Source organism: Bos mutus, chromosome 4 (genome assembly GCF_027580195.1).
Source record: "Bos mutus isolate GX-2022 chromosome 4, NWIPB_WYAK_1.1, whole genome shotgun sequence".
Taxonomy (NCBI): Eukaryota; Metazoa; Chordata; class Mammalia; order Artiodactyla; family Bovidae; genus Bos; species Bos mutus.
Genome location: NC_091620.1, coordinates 102,305,712 through 102,331,863, shown reverse-complemented (window position 1 = coordinate 102,331,863; position 26,152 = coordinate 102,305,712). Strand labels below are relative to the sequence as shown.

The window sequence follows — 26,152 nt, the reverse complement described above, 5'->3', positions numbered from 1 at the left end:
TAATTAAACTGTTACTTAAACCCTAATTTAAGGAAGGCCTGGGGGATGTAAAAGGCAACGGGTAATCATCTGCCCCAAATATTTTGAATTATATCCTAAAGCATGGCCACCAGACTTTCACTAAATTCTCTGCCCAGAAATCCTCTAGCATAATCAACACAGTCCTCTTTGCAGGAAAAATATCACAGAAAAATTTAAGGAGCTGAATTTTCCTCAACACAGGAGGCCAGGGATACACAGGGTTACTACTGTCTTAGTACTTTTGTAGATATGGTGACATTATGAACATCTCAAAATCAAAGAGGTGTTTTAAGGCAACAAATAAAAAGAAAAAAAGTAAAAACTTCCTAATGTTTTGTTAAGCAAAGTGATGAGACCTACTTACAAACTGCCTGAAAAATTAAAAGGAAGGTATTTTCAAGATGAAGTTTAATGAGTTCTTTCCTGATCTCTTCCTTTCAAAGATATTAATCTGACCTGGCAACGAAGCACCCAGCGTTCTGTCACCATTCTGAAAGTTCTTCTAGAATCTAAATCACTTCCTTAACTCAATATATTTTCACCCGCAGCAACCATCAGAGAGCAAAATGACTCCACCTTCAGTTGTGATGCTGAGAACCTGACATTTTGAAAGCATTCCTTTTGGGTTGAGAAATCACTGAGTTTAATATTGCTGCTTCAGTTAGGAAATATGATTGCAGCGTTAGGAAAAAGTTATATTCTATATGGGCTGGTACTCACAGAATAAAATATTTGTTAGAGGAGAAAAAAGAAAATACTTTCCTATGTGAATATATTTTAATGAGTAAAAGGTAACACAGTGTACTAGGCTTGCATCATCTTTTCTTCAGCAACAGCAAACAAGTACTTTAAAGGGAGCTGGGCCAATCACTAGGCTCAGGATCACCACAATTCATCTCCCAGTCACAAGTACCAAGGTTCAACCTGTGGTTTTGGATGCTTGTGGCTTTTGTTGTACTGAATACTGATGGGATAAAAAAGATTCTACTGGTGAAGGGCGGGGGCATAATTATCTCTTTGACATTAAGAGTCTGTCATAATAATGACGCTTGCTTCAATGTACATTGCTGGTGATAGAAACAAGACTTGAGTTTTTATAAGATTTTCTAATGGACTTTCTAGCTTTCGTACCTTTAACGTGGTAAATTCATATGGCTGATAACCCCTGAAGCTCTCATGGATGGCTGCCATAGTGTGAGAAGTTTTCTCCCAAAAATGAAGCAGAGTGGTCTGTAAAGAAAGACAGTAAAGCCATTAGCATTTGAAATGCCTCAGATCTAGTCATGGGCCCTAGAAGAAGTGTGTCCATCTGTGGCTTTCAAGGTCTTCTCAAATACGATTTTGACTCACCTCTGCAGCCTCGTCTCCTATCACACCTCTACTCACACCCTGTATTTCAGCCAAACGTCATGGCTCCCTGTCCCCTTATAGCTCACACTGCTCCACCCCTTAGGAGGCTCTCCTCTCCATTCTCTTTGTACTCATCTCACCCGATCCATCCTCCAAAACCCAGGGCTGGTCAATGACAATGGACTTTTGTGATCCCTCACCTGATTCCATGTTTCCCTCTTCAAGCCTCCACTGGATTTTTGGTGGATCTCATTTCACTTAGCACACCCTGTTCTGTCTTTGAGGCAGAGAAAATATAGTCAGATGTTACTGTCTCTGACTTCCTTTCTAAACTCCAAATTCCCTGAGGACAGGAAATCTGGTCTTCTCCATTGTATATAACCTACAACCCCCAGAGTCTTCCTCCCACACTCAGTTGTCGCTCCACAGTACAGCTGATAGATGCAAGTGCCATCCTGAGGGAACGCAGAGGCAATAAGGAGACAAAAGCAAGTTCATTAGATTACGACAACCCAAGAGGGAGTGACCGTGGCGTGAGAATCACAGGCAACAACACTGAGAGAGTTCAGAGGCAGCTTACTGAAGGAGGAACACGTTGTTGGCACACCAAACGAGTGGAGTTTGGGGAGGTGCAAGTGGAAAGGGAGGGCACTCAGGCAGAAGGAACCACCTGAATAAATGCAGGGAAGTGGGGAATTACAGTGTATGCTCAGGGAACAGCTAATATTCAGTCTGATTAACTGTAGGATGAATCCCATGGATACAGAAGGCTGGCAGGCTACAGGCCATAGGGTTGCAGAGTCGGACATGACTGAGGCAACTTTAGACACAGCACAGGATGCTAAGAAGGAGAGATGCGGGAGGAAGATTATGACAAAGGCAATCAGAACTTCCTCATGCCCAAATCATACTTTGGGTTCAAACCCCATTTTTCCGCTATCTAAAGCTTGTCACATTCTTGTTTCATTGCGACAAACATTTTTCACTTTGTTACCTGGTATGTTGCTAGCATATGAGACAAGAGATTGCATCTGCTCGCTCCAAGAAGATCCACTTTTTGACACACATCCATCTTCAATTTGTCAAAGCTTTTTTTGGCAAGGCGAACTTGTGTTTGCACCTATGAAAGTAGAAAGAGAATTTCTGACCCACTCAAATTCAAATTTTTAAGTGATAAAGATTTGTCCATGAAAAAAATACCAATAGCAGGATTATCTCTTTCAAATTTTCAAAACACTTTTGAAAATTCCAGGCAAGTGAGAAAACCCTATAATATCTACCCTTTACTTCCAAAGGACCCAAATGACAGTATTGTATATCATGATTTTACAGCAGATGTACTATCCTGAGAATATTTTTCTCAGTCGAATGTTAGAATTTCTCTCCTCTCAAGGCATTCACAAACCGACCATGGTGGGGAGAAGTCTGGAAACTCACAGGGTGGTGAGAGGACAATGTTTTCCCCATTGTTTTCCTGTGGTTCTTTGAAGCTGACGTCCCCATATACTCTTCATTACCTTCCTCTAAAATAAACATCTTACATAACGTGGTACATTTATTAAAAAAATATGAAATTAACACTGATACAATCTTATTAACTAAACAACAGATGTTATTCAGATTTCACCAACTTTTTCACTATCTTTTTTTTTTCCTGTCTCGAGATCCAATCTAGGATACCACATAGGAAATTGTGATGCAGTCCAAAAAACTATCCCCACAGATAAACCTTCAATGTTCTGTAATTGTGTATGTACCCAAGTAATCTTCCATCCATCCCTATGCCATGTATCAGTAGTAATTCAGGGATGGAGGGGGGGGGATAAGGGAGATTTCAGAAATGTTTATTCTACATATTATTTGATAATAAAATAGAAAGTTTTAAAAATTTAATACAGTTACAGTACAAACAGTAGAGTCAAAATTTCCTCTTTAGCTAACCTGAAGCATCAACACATCCAACTTTAACAGGGAAGTTAGTCACATACTAATTTATCTCAGATAATTCATGCAGTTGTAGTGACCAGATAGGTAACTGGGAGTTGGGAATAATGCTGACTCGTGAATGGCAGCTCTTTCATCACAGGATACTCGGGTAGGGGGTGGGGTGGGGACTTGAGGGTGATGTCTGCCTTAATCACCATTAGATGATTAGCACCTAGCAACCTCGCACAAAGCAGATGTTGAACAGATATCTGGTGACTGAATGAAGCAAATTTCCAGACCATTTCAAACGGTAAAGTGCCTGAGTGCCATTTTAAAGTAGAACCTTGAGAACAGTCTTAAAAGTAATAATTTTTATATAAAAATAAACATGAAGGTCATGTGATTTAGATTATAATAACTTTTCCCACTAATAATCTATATTTGCAGGTTTCAAAATTATAGGGCATTATATAATAATAGTAGCCACTGATACAGTAGCTATCATTCATAATAACATAAGATTGAAAACAATTTAGCAATAGATATAATTCACAATGAATACAATTGGTATTCATTGAACCAACGGAACAATTGATACAATTAATACAATTCACTCATCACATACCAGCCTTATTCTGTTAGCCTCTGTATTGCCCTGTCTGACTGCTGAGAAGAAGAGGCTTTGTCAGAAGACTTAACTGACCCACAGAGCTGGCATTCTAGATTAGCCTGCCTGACTCCAAAGCTGCACCATCTGTCCCCTGCCCCACAAACAACTTCCACAACTTCTTGCAAAAAAGCTCAAAATTATGATTCTACCCAGAAACACATGTTTTCCTGTAGATGTCTATGGAACTGGAAAATAATCAGGCAATCCATTTAATATCATATTGACAGAATTAATGCCCTATATGAATAGGGTCTTGTTTCGATAGCTGTGTAAAGCATTTCCTAAGAATTCCTCTGTATTCCTAGTCAATAGAGTTTGGAAACCCAGCAAATAGAAGCCATCAAGCTCCCCTCAAGCCACACCGTGAGCTTAAACCCAGAACGCAATCATTCCTCGCTATGGAATGGACAGACTCCAGGGAAAACTACGGGAGCGTGCAAGCTGTAAAAAGTTAGGATGATGTGTTAAATATCAGCGATTTTCTGCCTTCCTTGGAGAAGAGTAAGGATGATACAAAAAAGAAAACCCTAGTTCCTGAAGGGAGAAGTGGGAGAGTGTGGAGGCAAAGATGTTTAAGCAGCAGAGAGTTCCACTGCAGGTGCCCTCTGGTTCACTCGAGGCTAGACCCGGGAAGAACCCTTCAGCAGGGATCCTGAGAGGCATCTGTCCTACCCTTTCCTTCTGAAGGGGGAGGAAATAACTCCAGGTGTGAGCGTTCATGCATGCATTCATTAAACACATACTTAGTGTGAGAGAGCTTCTTCTACGTCAGGACCAGTGTTAGGCACTGGGAGGTCTGTAAAGGAATAAGACATATGGCAGGTGGTTAAAAAATACTTAAGGATGAGTGCACAGAGGCACAGGCTCCTCCAGTCTTTTAGAGATGATGGACAAGTCAGCAACTGTATTTAATGCAATGGGAGAAGTACAGCAGAACTGAGTGAAGACAGAGGCAGCACGGACAAGGAGCTGATTAATGCTGAGGGTGGCAGGGGTTGGGGTACACCGATGGTCTCCCCAACTACAGGCCTCCCTGTTATCCACACCCTTAGCCCTGAGACCCTGGAGTCTCCGCCCACTCTGACACTGGGCATGGTGTGTGACCTCCTTTGGCCAATGGGCGAGATGGGATGAAACTGGAAGCTTGGGGAAAAAAAAATGCTAGCATGTTTCCACTTTCTCTCTCCCTTCTCTGAGACTGCCGTGAGAACATGCCCCGGCCAACCTGAGAATGTGCCTGGGCTGGCCAACTGAAGTGATGCTGAGGCTTGTGAATGCGAGACATGAGGAGGTAAACCCAGCGGTCGTAAGAGATCAGCTGTTGGCCAGCTGATCTCCAGATATCTGAGCGAGGCCAGCTATGATCAGCCAAGCCTCTCCCCTCCCCATAGTTGACCAAAGACTCATGCGTGAGCCCAGCAGAGACCAGAAGCACCTTGCTAACTCACAGACCAATGAGCAGTAAGAAATGCTCACTGTGTTAAGCCACTGAGTGTTACAGTTGTTTGTTTCATAGCATCACTATGACCACGTTGTCATCGTTTAGTTGCTAAGTTGTATCCAACTTGAGACCCCATGGGCTCTCCATGAGATTCTCTGGGCAAGAAGACTAGAGTGGCTTGCCACTTCCTTCCCCAGGGGAATCTTCTCTACCCAGGAATCGAACCCACGGCTCCTGCTGTGTCTCCTGCATTGCAGGCAGGTTCTTTACTGCTGAGCCACTGATATAAACTGTGAGTTGGGGGATAATGAAGACCACATTATTAGGGGGGATATCTGAATATATCTGATATCTGGGTCTTAAGTCATGACTAGGAGTAACTACCAGGTAGACACAAGGCTGGCCTGTTAAGGCAGAGGTTCTAGATTTTTCTAATTAAATGCAAATAACTTTATTGTGGGATGTGAATTTTGCTTTTTTCCTTTACATTAACATAATAAGTTACACATAGATATTCTTTTATCCTGGAAGAAAACTTATTTCTTTTGCTTATAACACAAGGCTCATGAATTAAACACTGAAATGTGCCCTAATTTAATTGTCTGAATTCTGTAAAGTAATTTTAGAAACCTAGAAGACGACTTCAACACTTTACCCAGTGAGTTCTGAAAGGCCATTTGCTTTGTGTGTCAACAATGATTATTAAAATACTTAATGCACTGCTGAGTTTCCAAATGTTGAGCTCCTTCCCTGCCAAACAAGAAGGATGTGACACTGCTGGGCATCGTGAATACGGCAAAGTTCATTTAATATTTTGTGTTCCATGTCTGTTCTCTAAAACACATCCCTAGTTTGCTGCCCGAGGACAAAACACCAAGAACACAGGTGAGCACAGGCCACATTGAGAGTCTAATATCATGTGTCTCCACTAGGACTTAAGTGACAATGTTTTATTATTCCTTTCAATCCCAAATAAATTATTTTCAATTACATAAACATCTTGAGGAGCTCCTGTGGTTTTCAAGGTTCTTTAAAAAAATCTTCAAATCAATGTATCTTTTCTGATTTCTTAATTTTATTCCTGTTGCCCCCCACTCTGTCCTCTTACTCTCCAAACTCTAGGGAATGATCACATATATTAGATCCTCTTTAGCATGGGTCCTGCCCTCCCAAGGCTGAAAAAATACAATTCACCAGAAAAAGGAGTAATGTCTTTCATGCCAAAACGACAGGGCATTTTATCTGTACTTACATTTCCTAACCTGAAATTCTACCTCTTAGCCCCAACTTGAACTGCTTATGATGAAGCCAAAGCTATTCATACTCAGTGCAGTCTGGCTTCTCCATTCAGTGGGAAAGGTCTTCATATTACTCCACAACCACATCATTTGAGGGTAGCTTCGCATTTTGTCCTAGTGTTTTCTTTCCTTTAAAAGTAAAATAAAGCTAACTCCCCATCTTACTCTTACTTTGACATTATCTTCTAGAAGATGGCTTTGCCTCTCTCTCTATTCAATCATTTATCAAACATTTACTGAGTATCTTCCATGCGCTGATAGCAGTGAGCAAAATGGAGGCCTCATGATGCTAGTTCAAGGGGCATTTTCATATCAGTGAGGAAATAACAGAGTGAAGTGACTCGAAGGAAAGTCACACAGTTCCGTAAGAATGATTTACCCAGAGATCCGATTGAGAGGCTGTTCTCCTGGGAGGTGGGACTCAAGCTCTCTCCTGAAGGACTGAGCATGAGAAGCCATGCAAGGAGAGAGAGCTCCAGCAGAGGGGAGAGCATGTGCAAAGGACTGGGGTGGAGGGCAGTAAGACAGGTCCCAGAAAACCAGTGTGGCTGGATCGCTGAGAGCAGACAGAGAGGTGGTATGAGACGAGTCAAGAGAGGCGGCTGGGGCACAGCTCAGGGTCTTGTGGGTGTGCTCAGTATTTCAGTTTCTATCCCGGGGCTTCCACGCAGCACTAGTGGTAAAGAGTTGCCTTCTGATGCAAGAGACGCGGGTTTGATCCCTGGGTCAGGAAGATCCCCTGGAGGAGGAAATGGCAACCCACTCCAGTAATGCTGCCTGGAGAATTACATGGACAGAGGAGCCTGGCGTTTATCCTGGGTGTATCAAATGCATTTTCTTTTTTTTCAAAATGCATTTTTAACCTATGATGATTTTATTGAGACATAACCCCAATGTAAGTTGAGGAAGACCTGTGTGTCTTTGACGCTGCAGCTTGATGGTTAATATAAGCAGTATTTTGTCCAAAACAAGAAAGATGCAGTTGTCATCTTACATCATTTCCTAAGCATGCGTTTTGAACTTTAACAGTTCAGCAATAATAAATAAGTAGTGATAATTTTAAAGCTTTTCATTACTGCTGAAATCACAGATAAAATTGAATTTTTTGGTTAGCATTCCCTTTACATGAATTAATAAAACTTTATTCAAGACAACAATTTTGGATCCATCTGTATAATCAGGACAGGCATAACTGTGGCTGACATGCTCTCAACCCATTTACACGAACACCATTGTTTAGACACTCATTTTTAGATACCCAATTTCAGACACTAATGGAAAAAAAGCCAATTTCTTTCCTACTCTTTCCTACCCTTTCCTGCTCTTCAGAAGTTCAAGTTTATAAATGTTCTGATCATGAGTATAAAAGTCACCTAGCAGAATGGAGCGCACCAATGTCTCAAAGTGATCTTCTAGGAATGGATAAAAGGCTGTATTAGGGATGTATAAGATTCTGTACTGTACGAACGCCTTCATCAGTTATCTTAATGATGATGCAGGACAAGCAGGCACCCATATCATAGTCTACTCTTCCAAGTTTCCAGGGAAGAGAGTTTTAACTCTCCTTTGTTTATTTCGTGTGCTCATGTGTTCCAAGTTGGGTGAGGAAAAGAAAAAGGAATGAACACTCTGGATAGCACTGTTTTACAAATGCTTCATACTGCAGTTCTTCAAAGTATGCAAAATTATCCTCATTTGCACAGAAGAAAAAAACTGAGGTACAAAGTAATTTGCCTATAACCAAGTAGCCAGTAAGTAGAAAGGCCAGGGGCTGGTCCGGGTTAGATGTTGTCTCCTCTTGTATAAAGTACAAAGTCCACACCCATACAGGCTTCCCAGGTGGCACCAGTGGTAAAGAACCCGCCTACCAATGCAGGAGCCATAAGAGGCACAGGTTAGATCCCTGGGCTGGGAAGGTCCCCTGGAGGAGGATATGGCAACCCACTCCAGTATTCTTACCTGGAGAATCCCATGGACAGAGGAGCCTGACGGGCTACAGTCTATGCGGTCACAAAGAGTTGGACACGAATGAAGGATTTAGCATGCACACATGCCACACTCATACCCTGCCTGCCAGCCTTCAGCCCATCCGCTTCCTCTCCCATATCACCTGCCAGGCACTATACGCTCCAGCTACACCAGGTCAAACCCATATCCATGCTTCTGCTGAGTTCTTCTGCCTGGAAAGTCCCCTTCCCCTTGCTGTGCACACAGCAACTTATACTCACACTGTAGAGCTTCCACGCAAAGGTTTTCTCCCATGAGACCCTTTTCCTGTTGCTTCTCAGGAGAGTTAGCAGCCGCTTCCTTTGTATAGTCAAGGCACCTTGCAAACTGGCTTAGCACACAAAGCTATGTTAAGTGCTACCTGCCCCCAGGTAAGACCAGCTATCCTCTGAACTAGAAGCTATGTGAGGGTGAAAGTATACTGTCCAGTTTTTTAAGGCTAAGGCTGCATGCCTCCAGGTAGCAGGTATAAAAAACACTGAATGAATAAGGACAGAGCATACCAGAAGGAGTGAACCATCAGGCTACGGGATACGCACCACGTGCTCTGTCTGCTGAATTACCGTTAGACTTCCCCAGACACCGTCCCTCTTCCTCAACCCCTATTCTCCACCATTAACTGATTAGAGATGATACACAGGCACATATTCTCATTTGCTGCTCACAATACTCCTACACCATAATTTTGTTTCTGTTTCACAGAGAAGGAAGCTGGTTTTCAGAAACATTAGGTAACTCGCCCCAGCTCACTTGACTGGCAGGGGAGGGGCAGGATGTGAAAGTCCACGCTCATGTCACCGAAACACTTTGCTGTCCTAACTGTAGCAAATCTCAAACCAGTAAGATTAACTGCATATCACCCAAAATGTGGATGTCAGCACTTGGCCCACTACTCTCTTCACTTGTCACTGTGTCGACTCATTGCGTCAAAATAATTTAACATATTCAATGTCTGTGACTCTGGCTTCTTGTTTGAAAATACAAACTGTTGTTCACCATGCAACATGTTCATTCACACAGGAATCAAAAAGTAAGAGGTTTTCTATTCTCAAGGCCTTGGCAAGTTGAAATAAAGATGGTTAAAATGAGTCACAATTATGTAGTTTGCAATACGCCGATAGAGTTCAGATTAATTTAGTTAGTTACCACATGGCCCCGAGTGTTTTAATGTTTGCTCAACTGCTGAGTTTTTTTTTTTTTTCTTTCTGTTTTTTAACTTAAGAAAGCAATTCTGTCATCAGAAAATTTAACCGACTGGGTTCACTTCCTCTTTTAGGTCATTAGTGGAAGTATTAACTCAGGTCACAAGACCAAACCCAGGGTGCCCACTTTATCAATTTCTAATCTGAGAAGCACATGTTTCAGGAGAGAGTAAAGGGCTATAGTTCTGTCTCTTTATCCCACTGATATTCTTGTACTTTATTGCGATCTTAAACATATATCATTATTCCTTTTCTTTTTACTACTTTTTTGGGATCATTTATTCATGTCTACATTTCACATGAAAGGCTGGCAAGTGTGCCAGTTGTCTCCTGGCTGCCCAAGCTACACCTGCTTGTACATCACATTATGGTATATTTTCATTTTGCTTATTGATGGTTCTGTAAGTAATCATGATGCACAAACACAAATAAACTCCTAAATTAACAGGTGACTTGATTTGCTGAGAACTACCTTGCTTGAGGAGTGGTGTTCATTCATTCTGCTGCAGGTCCTGGATAAAGCAAAGAAGGGAAAAAGATTGAGCCTTTCCCTTTGTGGATGTATTTGGCTGCCTTTGAGTTCCAAAGTGTGGTGGACCTGGGTATTCAGAGCAACCGGGAAAAGACCGACTCATAACAACACTTTTGCTGGTTCCCAGAACTTGGAGTGTGAAGACAGGCTCTTAACCTGCACAAGCACACCCTTCGTGCTCTGCCCCACGTGCTTACCTCTCTCTCCTAATTCTTTTCTCCCAGTGTGATCTCTCAGCTCATAAGGTGGTTTCATCCTCTTCCTCTTCGCATGTGGTTCCCAATGATGTCATATTTCTTCTTCTTTCTTGGCCCTTCACAATCCAGCTTGTGCCACTTCTTCTAGAAACCACACTTCCATCCCTAAGGCACATGCTCCTCTTTCTGGGCCTCAACAGCACCTTACTGTCCTCTCATGGGACACATCACATTACCTGGTCATTATCATTTTAACTGACTATCTTTGTCCCTATTCTCCAAGGAGCTTGGGGCAGGAACCATATCTTGGTTATGTTACCCTGGTACTAATAGAAAGAGCTAAAAATACTAGTCAAAGAAAGTGTTTAACCTGGTGCACGAAAGTGAAAGTCGCTCAGTTGTGTCCAGCTCTTTGGGACCCCATGGACTGTAGCCTGCCAGGGTCCGCTGTCCACGGGTGTTCTCCAGGAAAGAATACTGGAGTGGGTTGCCATGCCCTCCTCCAGGGGATCTTCCCTATCCAAGGATTGAACTCAGGTCTCCCACATTGCAGGCAGATTCTTTACCAGCTTTACACCAGGGAAGCCCAAGAATACTGGAGAGGGGGTAGCCTATTCCTTCTCCAGGGGATCTTCATGACCCAGGAATTGAACCAGGGTCTCCTGCATTGCAGGATTCTATACCAGCTGAGCCACCAGGGAACCTGGTGCATAATAATATAACATACACCATCACGTGCTTTGGGCCTGTAGCTTCTACTTTAAAAAAATTTCTTTTGAATGTTATTTATTGATTGATTTAGCTACCTGAGGTCTTAGCTTTGACACGTGAGATCTCCACTGCCTCATGTGAGGTCTTTTTTTGAATGCACTGGCTTTCTACTTGTGGCCTCCAGAGCTCGCAGGCTCAGTAGCTGTGGAGCACAAGGGCTAACTGGCTCCACAGCGTGTGGGATCTTAGTTTCCTGACTGAGGATCCCAGGGACAGTGTCCCCTGCGCTGCAAGGCAGATTCTTAACTACTGGACCACCAGGAAGTCCCAGCTTCTACTTTTATAGTCTGATGACCGACTTTAACTCTCACTTCAGGAGCATGTGTGTGTGTTTGTGTGTGTCTTTAAGAAGAAGACATGTCACAGTAGTTTCATGCCAAGAAGGAAATGGGTCCAGATCCTTCAATTCCCCATTCATATAAATCTTAAAAACATTTTCTGTGTTGAGATTTGACATATTTCTGTAGCACTTCTTTGCTCTTTCCTGCTGGAAATCATCTCATTCCAATTTGTTCTGTGTCAGCTCTTCTGGAAAAACTTGGGTTTTGTGTTCTTTGCACACATCTAATCCACTAACATTTTGTGTTAGTGGTCGGTGGTGATTCCTTTTGTTGTTACAGGCCTGAGAACATCTCGGATTTTCAGTTGATGGGCAAATGCTCTTGTGACTGTGGCTGCCAGTGGCCCATCAATATCCATGTGCCCATCTACAGGTTCCAGTGCCCCCAACAACAGGTGTGGCCGCGGGACAAAGTTCTCTCCAGCAGCATGTGAGCAGAGGTAATGCGCATCACTTCCAGGTGTGGCCTAAAGCCTTTCTACCTGTGCTCCTGTGGGTCATTTAGAGACCAGGCTGAGTGCATCTTTGCAGTTCATAAATGTTTCCACTCAGCCTGGTCTCTAAATGACTTGGAGGAGGATCCACTCCAAAAACCTGGACACCTGCCCAGTACTATTTTGTGAGCACAAACAAACAAAACCAAAAAAACCTTCTATTGGTTTAAGCCATGGAATTATGAGATTTGGGGTATCCCTTGGACTTCCCTGGTGGCTCAGACAGTAAAGCGTCTGCCTACAACGTGGGAGGCCCAGGTTCAATTCCTGGGCCGGGAAGATCTCCTGGAGAAGGAAATGGCCACCCACTCCAGTATTCTTGCCTGGAAAATCCCATGGACGGAGGAGCCTGGTAGGGCTATAGTCCATGGGGTCGCAAAGAGTCGGACATGACTGAGTGACTTCACTTTCCTTTTCCTTTCCTTTGTACCACAGCCTATCCTAAACTACTCGTCCTAACATAGGCATGGTTTTAAGACAAGGTTGTTTAAATGACAAAGATGCAGACTTCCCTGGTGGTTCAGTGGTTAACAATCTGCCTGATAATGCAAGGGACAAGGGTTCAATCCCTGGTCCAGGAAGATTTCATATGCTGCGGAACAACTAAGCCCCTGTGCCAAAACTATCAAGCCCACACTCTAGAGACCGTGCTCCAAACGAGAGGAGCCACCACAATTAAAGCCCACACCCTGCAACAAAGAGTAGACCCACCTGCTGCTCTAGAGAAAAGCCTGTCGGCAGCAAGGAAGACTTTGAGCAGACAAATAACAATACTAAATCTAAAAAAAAAAATGACAAGATGCTAGATACAATGTTGGGAGCATGTTAAAGTCTATTAGTCCCATAGACAACTGTCAGCTCTCCAACGGTTCGCTATTTCCACTACTATTTTGATCATCAGTTCAGTTCAGTTGCTCAGTCCTCTCTGACTCTTTGCAATCCCTTGGACTGAAGCACACCAGGCTTCCCTGTCCATCAACTTTCAGAGTTTACTCAAACTCATGTCCATTGAGTCGGTGATGCCATTCAACCATCTTATCCTCTGTCGTCCCCTTTTCCTCCTGCTCTCAATCTTTCCCAGCATCAGGGTCTTTTCAAATAAGTCAGTTCTTCACATCAGGTGGCCAAAGGATTGGAGTTTCAGCTTCAGCATCAGTCCTTCCAATGAATATTCAGGACTGATTTCCTTTAGGATGGACTGGTTAGATCTTCTTGTAGTCCAAGTAACTCTCAAGTCTTCTCCAACACCACGGTTCAAATGCATCAATTCTTCAGCACTCAGCTTTCTTTATAGTCCAACTCTCACACCCATAAATAACCACTGGGAAAACCATCGCTTTGACTAGATGAACCTTTGTTGGCAAGGTAATGTCTCTGCTTTTTAATATGCTGTCTAGATTGGTCATAACTTTTCTTCCAAGGAATAACCATCTTTTAATTTCACAGCTCCAATCACCATCTGCAGTGATTTTGGAGCCCCCCAAAATACAGTCTCTCACTGTTTCTACTGTTTCCCCATCTATTGGCCATGAAGCAATGGGGCCAGATGCCATGATCTTAGTTTTCTGAATGTTGAACTTTAAGCCAACTTTTTCACTCTCCTTTTCCACTTTCATCAAGAGGCTCTTTAACTCTTCTTTGCTTTCTGCCATAAGGGTGCTGACATCTGCATATGTGAGGTTATTGATATTTCTCCCGGCAATCTTGATTCCAGCTTGTGCTTCATCCAGCCCCAGTGTTTCTCATGATGTACTCTGCATTTAAGTAAAATAAGCAGGGTGACAATATACAGCTTTGACGTACTCCTTTCCCTATTTGAATCAGTCTGTTGTTCCATGTCTAGTTCTAACTGTTGCTTCCTGACCTGCATACAGATTTCTCAAGAGGCAGGTCAGGTGGTCTGGTGTTCCCATCTCGAAGAATTTTCCACAGTTTGTTGTGATCCACACAGTCAAGGTTTTGGTGTAGTTAATAAAGCAGAAGTAGATGTTTTTCTGGAATTCTCTTGCTTTTTTGATGATCCAGTGGGTGTTGGCAATTTGATCTCTGGTTCCTCTGTCTTTTTTAAATCCAGCTTGAACATCTGGAAGTTCACGGTTCACGAACTATTGAAGCCTGGTGAATTTTGAGCATCACTTTAGTAGCATGTGAGATGAGTGCAGTTGTGCGGTAGTTTGAGCATTCTTTGGCATTGCCTTTCTTTGGGATTGGAATGAAACAGATCTTTTCCAGTCCTGTGGCCACTGCTGAGTTTTCCAAATTTGCTGGCATATTGAGTGTAGCACTTTCACAGCACCATCTTTTAGGATTTGAAATAGCTCAACTGGAATTTCATCACGTCCACTACCTTTGTTGATAGTGATGCTTCCAAAAGCCCACTTGACTTCACGTTCCAGGATGTCTGGCTCTAAGTCAGTGATCACACCATCATGGTTATCTGGGTCGTGAAGATCTTTTTTGTACAGTTCTTCTGTGTATTTTTTGCCATCTCTTCTTAATAGCTTTTGCTTCTGTTAGGTCCATACCATTTCTGTCCTTTATTGAGCCCATCTCTGCATGAAATGTTCTCTTAGTATCTCTAATTTTCTTGAAGAGATCTCTAGTCTTTCCCATTCTGTTGTTTTCCTCTATTTCTTTGCATTGATTACTGAAGAAGGCTTTCTTATCTCTCCTTGCTATTCTTTGGAACTCTGTATTCAAATGGGTATATCTTCCCTTTTCGCCTTTGCCTTTTGCCTCTCTTCTTTTCACAGCTATTTGTAAAGCCTCCCCGGACAATCATTTTTCCTTTTTGCCTTTATTTTTCTTGGGTATGGTCTCAATCCCTGCCTCCTGTGTAATGTCATGAACCTCCATCCATAGTTCTTCAGGCACTCTGTCTATCAGATCTAATCCCTTGAATCTATTTCTCACTTCCACTGTATAATCATAAGGGATTTGATTTAGGTCATACCTGAATGTTCTAGTGGTTTTACCTACTATCTTCAATTTAAGTCTAAATTTGATCATCAACAAGTATGTAAAAACATCAGGAAATTGCTGAAATGTTCAACAATTCATTTTAATGCCACTGATTTTTTAAAGAAAGGTCTTCAGGCAACAGGGGTGGGGCAATCAGTGTGTGTGGGGGGGTGCATCTGAGAAGAGGGAAACTGCTGGAAAATCCTTTGGTACTTCTTTAATCATCAGAACTGAGAAATCTTAAATGATGCTCTGGTGACCTTCCAACTCTCTTAGCCCAAGTTACCCAAATTAGCTCCCAAATGCTTATTATATGTTCCTTGGAAAGGAACACTTTTATATAAAAACGCTTTTCATATTTTTATACAAAAGAGGTCTCTTGATATTTTCGGCTGGAAGATATATGCTTGAAGTGGTGAAGAAATTAGAATTGGATATGAAAACAAAAGTACACCCCTTACTAAAATGGTCCTTTTCTTTTTAAAAGGCCTATAAATAATTGTCACTAAAACTCATTTCAGTCTGTGCTTTCTTTCAGATATGCTCTGTGCTTCTATTTTTTCCTTCCTCTCCCCAAACTCCTTATTTTCAGTTTTTTTTTTCACTATTTTATTGAGGTATAGCTGAGAGTGAAAAAATATGAAGCTGATTGCCCTATATACTTTGAAATATGTATATACCCACATAAGTATCACCCAGAATAATACATAGAACATTTTCAGCCCTCTGGTAGGCTTCTTTGTATTACTTGGTCAACACCTCCTCAAAAACAGAATATTTTGACCTCTATCACCATGGATTGGTTCTGTCTGATTTTAAGGAAAGCATATACTACGTACTCTGTGATGTCTGTTTCTTTTACTCAACACCACGTGCAGGAGATATATCCATATTATTGCAATCTAGTAAAGGAGTACGTCAAGGCTGCATATTGTCCCCTGCTTATTTAACTTATATGCAGAGTACATCATGAGAAACACTGGACTGGAAGAAGCACATGATGGAATCAAGATTGCCGGGAGAAATATCAATAACCTCAGATATGCAGATGACATCACCCTTATGTCAGAAAGTGAAGAGGAACTAAAGAGCCTCTTGATGAAAGTGAAAGAGGAGAGTGAAAAAGTTGGCTTAAAGCTCAACATTCAGAAAATGAAGATCATGGCATCTGGTCCCATCACTTCATGGCAGATAGATGGGGAAACAGTGGAAACAGTGTCAGACTTTATTTTTGGGGGGGCTCCAAAATCACTGCAGATGGTGACTGCAGCCGTGAAATTAAAAGATGCTTACTCTTTGGAAGAAAAGTTATGACCAACCTAGATAGCATATTGAAAAACAGAGACATTACTTTGCCAACAAAGGTCCATCTAGTCAAGGCTATGGTTTTTCCAGTGGTCATGTATGGATGTGAGAGTTGGACTGTGAAGAAAGCTGAGCATCAAAGAATTGATGCTTTTGAACTGTGGTGTTAGAGAAGACTCTTGAGAGTCCCTTGGACTGCAAGGAGATCCAATCAGTCCATTCTAAAGGAGATCAGTCCTGGGTGTTCATTGGAAGGAATGATGCTAAAGCTGAAACTCCAGTACTTTGGCCACCTCATGCGAAGACTTGACTCACTGAAAAAGACCCTGATGCTGGAAGGGATTGGGGGCAGGAGGAGAAGGGGACGACAGAGGATGTGATGGCTGGATGGCATAACCGACTCGATGGACATGTGTTTGGGTGAACTCCGGGCGTTGGTGATGGATAGGGAGGCCTGGCGTGCTGCGATTCATGGGGTTGCAAAGAGTCGGACACGACTGAGCGTCTGAACTGAACTGAATGTTTATTTCTTATTCATTGCTCTATAGTGTTCTAGTGATTGAATAACATTACAATTGATTTATCCATCATACTGTTGATAGACATTTGGTTTGTTGTCACTTTGAGGCTATTATGAATAACACTGCTGTGAACATTCTTGTATATGTTTTTTACACACACATTCCTTGGGTGTATGCCCAGAAGTAGACTATTTTTAGTAGATAACGCTAAACAGTTTACTATAGTGCTTCTATCAGTTAAAATCATGTATGATATTTAAGTTGTACTTCAGCAAGATTCTTCAGCTCCTCTATCCTAGCTTAGACTCTACATTTTGATTGTTTGAGTAATGTCTGTTTCCCCTATTACACTATGAATTCTATGAAGACAAGGGCAGCAATGGCCTTATGCACATTTTATTTTCAGAGCCTTGTACAGTATCTGGGATATATTAATTGCCTGATAAATACTTAAAGGAATTACCATGAAATTTGGGCAAAGCAGAAGAATGGGACTCTTGTCTTTTCCTTCTTGAAAACTTGAGTAGAGACCCACTACTAGGCTGTCTCAAAGTGAAATTATTAAGCAAATGCTTATTATCTCTGAAATTCTGGTATGGGTGTTACATTTCTTCCTAATTTTTACTGTTGGTAAAACATAAAGTAGTAAACAACGAATTAAAGGATTACCTTGACAGAAGACCATTCTTCTAGAACAACCAGCAGAACTAGCATTCAGGATTTTTCCCATTTTAATTTTATTTATTTATTTATTTTAGTCTTTATTGAATTTTCTATAATATTGCTTCTTTTTTATATTTTGGATTTTTGGCCACGAGGCAAGTGAGATCCTAGCTTGATAACCAGACATCAACCCCCCTGCACTGGATGGCAAGGTCTTAATCACTGCAAGAGTCAGTGTTAGTCGCTGGGTCTATGTCCAGCTCTTGGTGACCCCATGGACTGCAGCCCACCAGGCTCCTCTGTCCATGGGATGCTCCAGGCAAGAATACTGGAGTAGGTTGCCATTTCCTTCTCCACGGGATGTTCCTGGCCCAGGGATCGAACCTGGGTCTCCCACATTGTAGGCAGACTCTACCATCTGAGCCACCAGGAAGCCCCGACCTATTTTTAAAAATGCTTTGTCTTTAAAATTTTTGTTTTTGTTGTGTCATGACTTTTAATTTTTTCACTTTTGTGTTACATAGGTCTCTTAGAAAGACAACTCACTGTCACTCCGAGGTTGGCACCGTAAATAAGAAGCCCTACACGAGAGATCATATCCCTGGACGGTTTATCCTTGTCTGCATCACCACTCACGTCTTTAAGACATAGCCCCCAAATAAGAACACTGGCATCTACAGTGTTTGTGGATGCCAGTTACACCGGATTTGCCATGGCATGTGCCTAATTTTCCAGGGCACAAGGAAGATAGACTGGACCCTTTAACCACAGCTTTCCTAAAGCCTTCAAAGGGGAAACAGTGAAGAAAAGGAAGCTACAACTTAGCCTGATTTACAAGACTGAATTTGCTTTTTCAGCTCGTGGTCTCCTATGGGGAATTAGGGGAGATCAGTTTAGCAGTCATCAAACAGAGACTAAACCTAAATTTCCCTGTGCTCCTAAGAGTCCTACCCAAGAAAATGAAGATTGTATCTTGACTGTTTAGCATCATTCTGAAAACCTCTTTCGTTATACGTTTGTTCCCTTAAAGCCTATTCTGCCCTCCATCGCCACCCCTTACTCTCCCCATCGACAGCTGTGGTGCTATTCTGCAGCTTGAACACTGTGGCCATATCAGAATACAACCCAACAGAAGATACACACATACTGATGTGTTTGAGAAGTGGAGTCTGTCATGTGAGTGTGAGCTCAGCCACTCAGTCGTGTCTGACTCTTTGTGACCCCATGGACTCTAGCTCACCAGGCTCCTCTGTCCATGGGATCTCCCAGGCAAGAATACTGGAGCGGGGTGCCACTTTCTACTCCAGGGGATCTTCCCGACCCAGGGACTGAACCCACGTCTCTTGTGTCTCCTGCATTGGCAGGCGGACTCTTTACCTGGAGGGGGTTAGTTTTGGTGCACTTCTATGTATTCAGTTAACAATACTTATGGAAACTCCTGGCAGTGTGGTAAAGTGAAAGGGTATCTGGTCTGGGGTTAGAAGGCCTGAGTTCTACGCGTGAGTCAGACACTCCTCAGCTTTATAACACTGGGCAAGTTATTAAACATTTCTGAGATTCTGCTACTAGAGATAAAGCAGGATGAGATAAATAACAGAGAGAATGGATATCAGATATTTCTTTAAAACTGCGGCATTCAATGCTGTTAGGAGTCACATGTACGGTCCTACGCTTAGCACAACACAGGCCCGTTATGTACCTGCTCACTTTCTGTCTCCGTGCCACATTTTGCTAATTATCACAATATTTCAAACGTTTTCAATGTTGTATTTGTTATGGTGATTTGTGATCGGCAATCTTTGCTGTTTCTACTATGATTTGCTAAAAGCTCAGATAATAGTAAGCATTTCTAATAACAAAGTAAAATAATACATAATAAATAAAATAATAAAGTATTAATAAATCATAACATAATAAAGTTAAGATATGCATATTGTGTCTTTAGATATCATGCCATTTCACATTTAATAGACTATAGTATAGTGTAAACATAACTTATATGCACTGGGAAACCAAAAAAAATGTGTGTGACTCACTTTACTTCAGTATTTGCTTTATTGCTGTGGTCTGGAACTGAACTTGCAATACCTCTGAGGTCTGCCTGTTCATTAAGGCTGGGTACCATTTCTAGGCTCCAGGAGGATCAGATAAAAAGGGCACACACTGCTTTTAGCTCCAGCTGTACCTCTTATCAGTAAGATGCAACATGCTCCATAGGGAAAGGACTCCACTCTTTACTTTGAAATAATAGCTGAATTCATATCATGGTTTTTTGGTTAAGAGGTGAAATAGAGCAGAAAAAGAGGAAATTTGCTTTAATCATGCTTCTTGGGGAATACATCACAATATAAAACTCACAAGATGGCTTTCTCTTTTCCAAGGCTACTTATAAATAATACCTTTAGAATAGATTTAGGTTGGAAGAAATAATTCATACTTGGAATAAAACCTAATGACCTACTGTGGATTAAATACCTGTTGTGTGTTAAACAAAAAAGAAGATGAAGAAGATGATAAAAGTTACCTCAGAGGCAGAGGGGTAAGATCTATAAACCACCTTTAACATTATTTTAAATATTTTTTAACATACGAAAGAAAATGAAAAGAAAAAGGGGTAAATGAAAGAGTTCTATCCTGTTTTGGTTAAAAAAGATAGAAAAGGCTCAAATTCAAATTTAAACAATACTAAGACTATGCCAAAGCCTTTGACTGTGTGGATCACAATAAACTGGAAAATTCTGAAAGAGATGGGAATACCAGACCACCTGACCTGCCTCTTGAGAAATCTGTATGCAGGTCAGGAAGCAACAGCTAGAACTGGACATGGAACAACAGACTGATTCAAATAGGGAAAGGAGTACATTAAGGCTGTTTATTTTCACCCTGCTTATTTAACTTATATGCAGAGTACATCATGAGAAATGCTGGACTGGATAAAACACAAGCTGGAATCAAGATTGCTGGGAGAAATATCAATAACCTCAGATATGCAGATGACACCACCCTTATGGCAGAAAGTGAAGAGGAACTAAAGAGCCTCTTGATGAAAGTAAAAGAGGAGAGTGAAAAAGTTGGCTTAAAACTCAACTTTAGGAAAACTAAGATCGTGACATCTGGTCCCATCACTTCATGGCCAGTAGATGGGGAAACAATGGAAACAGTGAGAGACTTTATTTTGGGGACTCCAAAATCACTGCAGATGGTGACTGCAGCCATGAAATTAGAAGACGCTTATTCCTTGGAAGGAAAGTTATGACCAACCTAGATAGCATATTCAAAAGCAGAGACATTACTTTGCCAACAAAGGTCCGTCTAGTCAAGGCTGTGGTTTTTCCTGTGGTCATGTATGGATGTGAGAGTTGGACTGTGAAGAAGGCTGAGCGCCAAAGAATTGATGCTTTTGAACTGTGGTGTTGGAGAAGACTCTTGAGAGTCCCTTGGACTGCAAGGAGATCCAACCAGTCCATTCTGCTTTGGAAGGAATGATGCTAAAGTTGAAACTCCAGTACTTTGGCCACCTCATGCGAAGAGCTGACTCATTGGAAAAGACTCTGATGCTGGGAGGGATTGGGGGCAGGAGGAGAAGGGGATGACACAGGATGTGATGGCTGGATGGCATCACTGACTCGATGGACGTGAGTCTCGGTGAACTCCAGGAGTTCGTGATGGAGAGGGAGGCCTGGCGTGCTGCGATTCATGGGGTCGCAAAGAGTCGGACATGACTGAGCAACTGATCTGATCTGATGAGACAGTTAAAGCTGGCATTTAAAAGAAAACTCAATTTAACCCTAATTTTTTAAGAATTATAACTGAATTTGTGATGTACCTAATGCAGAAAATACAGAGCAGACTTAGGAAGCTTTAAATCAAATGATCCATCATGCATCCATTTATTCATTGACGAGGGACTATGATTATGCAGTCGTTCTCAAAATGTGCCTCCTAGAGCAGCAACAGGGCCACCCGGCAGCTTGTGAGAAATGCAGTTCTTGGGTTTGATTAGCGGACATTTGATCCCGTCCAAAATGTGCATGGAGACATTTGGTTAGTACCAAAAGGTCCTTAATATTTGGTCCTCCCCACAATATTCATGAGCTTATTTAGTCCATGCCAAGTGGTCCTTGATATCTGTTCCTTTCAAAACTGTTCACGCTTAGAAAAAGTCCTTGGGTTCAAACAGCTCAGGTCTGTTGAAACGTTTGGTTTATAGGATTAATATATAAAACACTACAATTGGTTTTATTGGTCTAGCAACAATGTTGTGGCTGTATGGACAATAATAACCATTCTTGCCTCAGTAGCCTAGTTGGTAACAGAACCAGAATTAGGTAGAAGGGTCAAGGTTCAAATTTTGCAGAAGGGCAGGATTTATATTACTATGTGTACTAAGGAAGAATCCTGCAGGTTAGGGAAACGCAGAGGGCAAGTCGAGGGTGAGGTCTCACGATGCATGGTGCATTAATATGTCACTAAACACCTGGCTGAATGTGGTGGGGTCATTCAGGCTGAAGCATGAAAGGATGAGCTCCATCAAGCCACGATGTAAAATGGAATAGAACATGATGATGCGAACACTGTACAGTATCTTGCTTGTTAGGAAGGAATGAGAATAGATGTGGCTCTTCTACCACACAGTGTGTGCATTCTCAGTCACTCAGTTGTGCCCGACTCTTTGTGACCCTGTGGACTGCAGCCCGCCAGGCTCCTCTGTTCATGGGATTCTCCAGCCAAGAATATGGAAGTGGATTGCCATTTCCTCCTCCAGGGGATCTTCTCAACCCAGGGATTGAACCCATGTCTCCTAGACTGACAGGCAGATTCTTTACCAATGGGCCACCTGGGAAGCCCCTATTATATAGTAGCCAGGGGTAAAAGCCATCATGAAGGGGGATACCAGAGATTTAATTAATCCACCTACAACTATCTTATTGCCCAGGATTAATGGGCAATGTTCTCCTTGAATCAGTGTCATAGAGGTACCATCTTGTAGACAGCAAGAAGCATCTGCCACTATTTGGAGAGATTTTAGGGGGTATGACTCCCACACTTACCCACCAATCCGTATGGAGCGCCACACCCTGGGCTGGTGCCTACCCACTGCCTAGTAACTCAGCCAGGCTGAACTCGGTGTTCAATCCATAACACAGTAGTAAGGCTTCCCCTATCACTGAACCAGTGATCACTTCTCAGAAGTCTACAAAAGAAATAAACATCGCTTCTTCTGTTGCTTGGCAATATGACATCTTTATTTAAAAACTCTCAGCAGAATATAGCAGAAATATTATACTCACAAAAAGAAAAGCCAAGGCTACATAATAGTGGCTTTTGTTACCATTTCCATTCCTTTAACAGAGATAGGAGTAAAAAGGTACTGGTGCTGTGAAGAGAAGAGAATCGGCAATGCCCTATGGACAAATGGTCAGGATTTGGATAATATAAGCATTCAAGATGGACAGGAAAACTTCAGGACAAGTTTTGTGCTGAAGGGGAAGTAAGGAAAAACCTGAATTGGTGAAAATGACAGAGAAGAACCAAATGCAACACCATCACAAGTACTTTGATGAATTTTCTGATATTCATGATAAACAGGTCTTGCGAATGCTACCAGAAAGAAACTCATTAAAGAGGCAAGTAAATAAACAGAATTCAAAACAGACATCAGCATCCAAACCAAACTTTATCGCCTGTAAATGAAATTCCAGAGGAGTATAAAGTGATCAGATGTGGAGAATCAGTTCTTATGCACAATTCCATTGCTCGGGATGATGACAGAATCCTGTTTACACACCTCATGATAATATTTTGATATTTAAATGCTGCTGCTGCTGCTGCTAAGTCACTTCAGTTGTGTCTGACTCTGTGCAACCCCATAGACGGCAGCCCACCAGGCTCCCCCGTCCCTGGGATTCTCCAGGCAAGAACACTGGAGTGGGTTGCCATTTCCTTCTCCAGTACATGAAAGTGAAAAGTGAAAGTGAAGTTGCTCAGTTGTGTCTGACTCTTAGCGACCCCATGGACTGTAGCCTACCAGGCTCCTCCATCCATGGGATTTTCCAGGCAAGAGTACTGGAGTGGGTTGCCATTGCCTTCTCCAATTAAATTCTAGTACCACAATATTCAGGAATAGCACCTTCGAGATGGCACCGACACTGAGCAATTACCTAGTGTGCATAGTGTAGTACTGGGTTACGTTACGCTGTTGATTTATGCACTAAATGAAAAGGCAAGAAGACACAGTACCTCACGTGTACACACAAAACCTTGACATTAACCATTCATTGTGCATGATGGGTTTCTAGGTTGCAAATATGAATACAATCTGACTGCTCCTATTAAACGCACGAATAAAAGGATGCTCTTTTCACTTTTCAAATCTTAAAAAAATACCTTCTTTGAGTCTAACTTGTGAATATGTGACGATGAAAAGTAACACTAACTGTGCATTACTATTTGGGCCTTTGAAAGACATAAATGAAACTTTTGAGTACATTGTGGACAATGCAAAAGAAAATCTAGATGACCTAGGGGATTATGTTGAGGTGTGTTATGTCCATGGAAGGCTTGGCAGAGGCAGAAGATCATACGCTCCAAGACTTCCACCAGAAACTCTGACCCTTTACACATCTGTACTGAACAGCACAGGACAAACAACGCAGTGGAAGGTTAGCACTGCAGATTTCAAAAGCTGACAGTAGTACACCATCCTTCAATTTGAAGCTCTGTTGAAGTGTTAAAGGACAGGCAAGTGGTGAACAAGCTCTCACCCAAGTTTTTGCTGGTCACACTCAAATACGGCCACCAACTTCACCATGATACCAATAAAACCGAATGCATATAACTCAAATTGTTAACAGCTAAAGTCAATAATCAGGTCCACGTATACTTGAGGGCAACTGCTCATCAGCTTAACAGTAACCCTGCTGAACGTCACATCAAGGAAGAGTAAGAATAAAAGTGAAATCCAAAACTCATCACGTTGTTGTTCAGTCGCTAAGTGATGTCTGACTCTGTGACCCCATGGACCGCAGCACCCCAGGCTTCCCTATCCTTCACTCTCCCTATCCTTCACACCCCCCGGAGTTTGCTCAAATTCATGTCCACTGAATCAGTGATGCCAACCAACCACCTTATCCTCTGTCATCCCTTTCTCCTCTTGCCCTCAGTCTTTCCCAGCATCAGGGTCTGTTTCAATGAGTTGGCTCTTTGCATTAGGTGGCCAAAGTATTGGAGTTTCAGTTTCAGCATCTGTCCTTCCAATGAATATTCAGGACTGATTTCCTTTAGGATTGACTGGATGCATCTCCTTGCTCTCCAAGGGACTCTCAAGAATCTTATCCAGTACCACAATTTAAAAGCATCAATTCTTCGGTCAGCGTTCTTTCTGGTCCAACTCTCACATTCATACATGACCACTGGAAAAACCATAGCTTTAACTAGATGGACCTTTGTTGGCAAAGTGATGTCTCTGCTTTTTAGTATGCTGTTTAGGTTTGTCATAGCTTTTCTTCCAGGGAGCAAGCATTTTTTAATTTCATGGCTGCAATCACCATCTGCAGTGATTTTGGATCCCAAGGAAAAAAAAATCTGTCACTGTTTCCCCATCTATTTGCCATGAAGTGATAGGACCAGATGTCATGATCTTAGTTTTTTGAATTTGAGTTTTAAGCCAGCCTTTTCACTCTCCTCTTTCACCCTCATCAAGAAGCTCTTTATTTTCTCTCCACTTTCTCCCATTAGCGTGACATCATTTGCATATCTGAGGTTGTTGATATTTCTCCAGGCAGTCTTGATTCCAGCTTGTGATTCATTTAAAATAAAAATAATATAAGTATAATTTTAACAAAGCTGAATGTATTATTTAATGAATTGTGGCCCAAATGTCTCAATGGACATTTTGGATAGGACCAATTGTCCTGCAAGGCTCAGGTCACACTAAGACCTACTGAATCAGAAAGCACGATGGGGTCTGGCCATGTTTTTATGTCTTCCAAGTGACTGATTGTGCTGCATGCTAAAGTTTGAGAACCAGCCTCCTGGAGTGAAAAGCTTAACAGCATGTTCTTCGAAGTCAGAGAAATTTGGGTTCAAATATTTTCACTTAGACTTACCTCCTCTGTGACTTAGAACAAATCATTTAATGCAAGCATTAATTTCCAAAGTAATAAAAATGGTACCAAATTAGAGACATGGTACCTTTCAGGGCTGTCATTAGGATTAAATGAGGAAATACATACAGGTGGGATATCAAGTGTATGTACATCAAACACACAGTGCTTGATGCAGAGTAAGCACTCAGTAACAGTACTCTTGCCTGGAAAATCCCATGGACGGAGGAGCCTGGTGGGCTGTAGTCCATGGGGTCGCTGGGAGTCAGACACGACTGAGTGACTTCCCTTTCACTTTTCACTTTCATGCATTGGAGAAGGAAATGGCAACCCACTCCAGTGTTCTTG

General features: G+C 42.0%; 1 protein-coding gene across 8 annotated transcripts in view; it reads right to left on the bottom strand.

The window, feature by feature from the left end:
• The window catches only part of ICA1 (islet cell autoantigen 1), a 163,248-nt gene that overhangs the window by 48,064 nt on the left and 89,032 nt on the right, over positions 1 to 26,152 (bottom strand). For all 8 annotated transcript variants that reach the window (XM_070369792.1, XM_070369797.1, XM_070369791.1 and 5 more), the window contains exons 7-8: positions 2,366 to 2,491; positions 1,153 to 1,251 (exon numbers count right to left, since the gene is read on the bottom strand). In XM_070369792.1, coding sequence (XP_070225893.1) covers positions 1,153 to 1,251; positions 2,366 to 2,491 — 225 coding nt within the window. The remainder of the gene's footprint in view (positions 1 to 1,152; positions 1,252 to 2,365; positions 2,492 to 26,152) is intronic.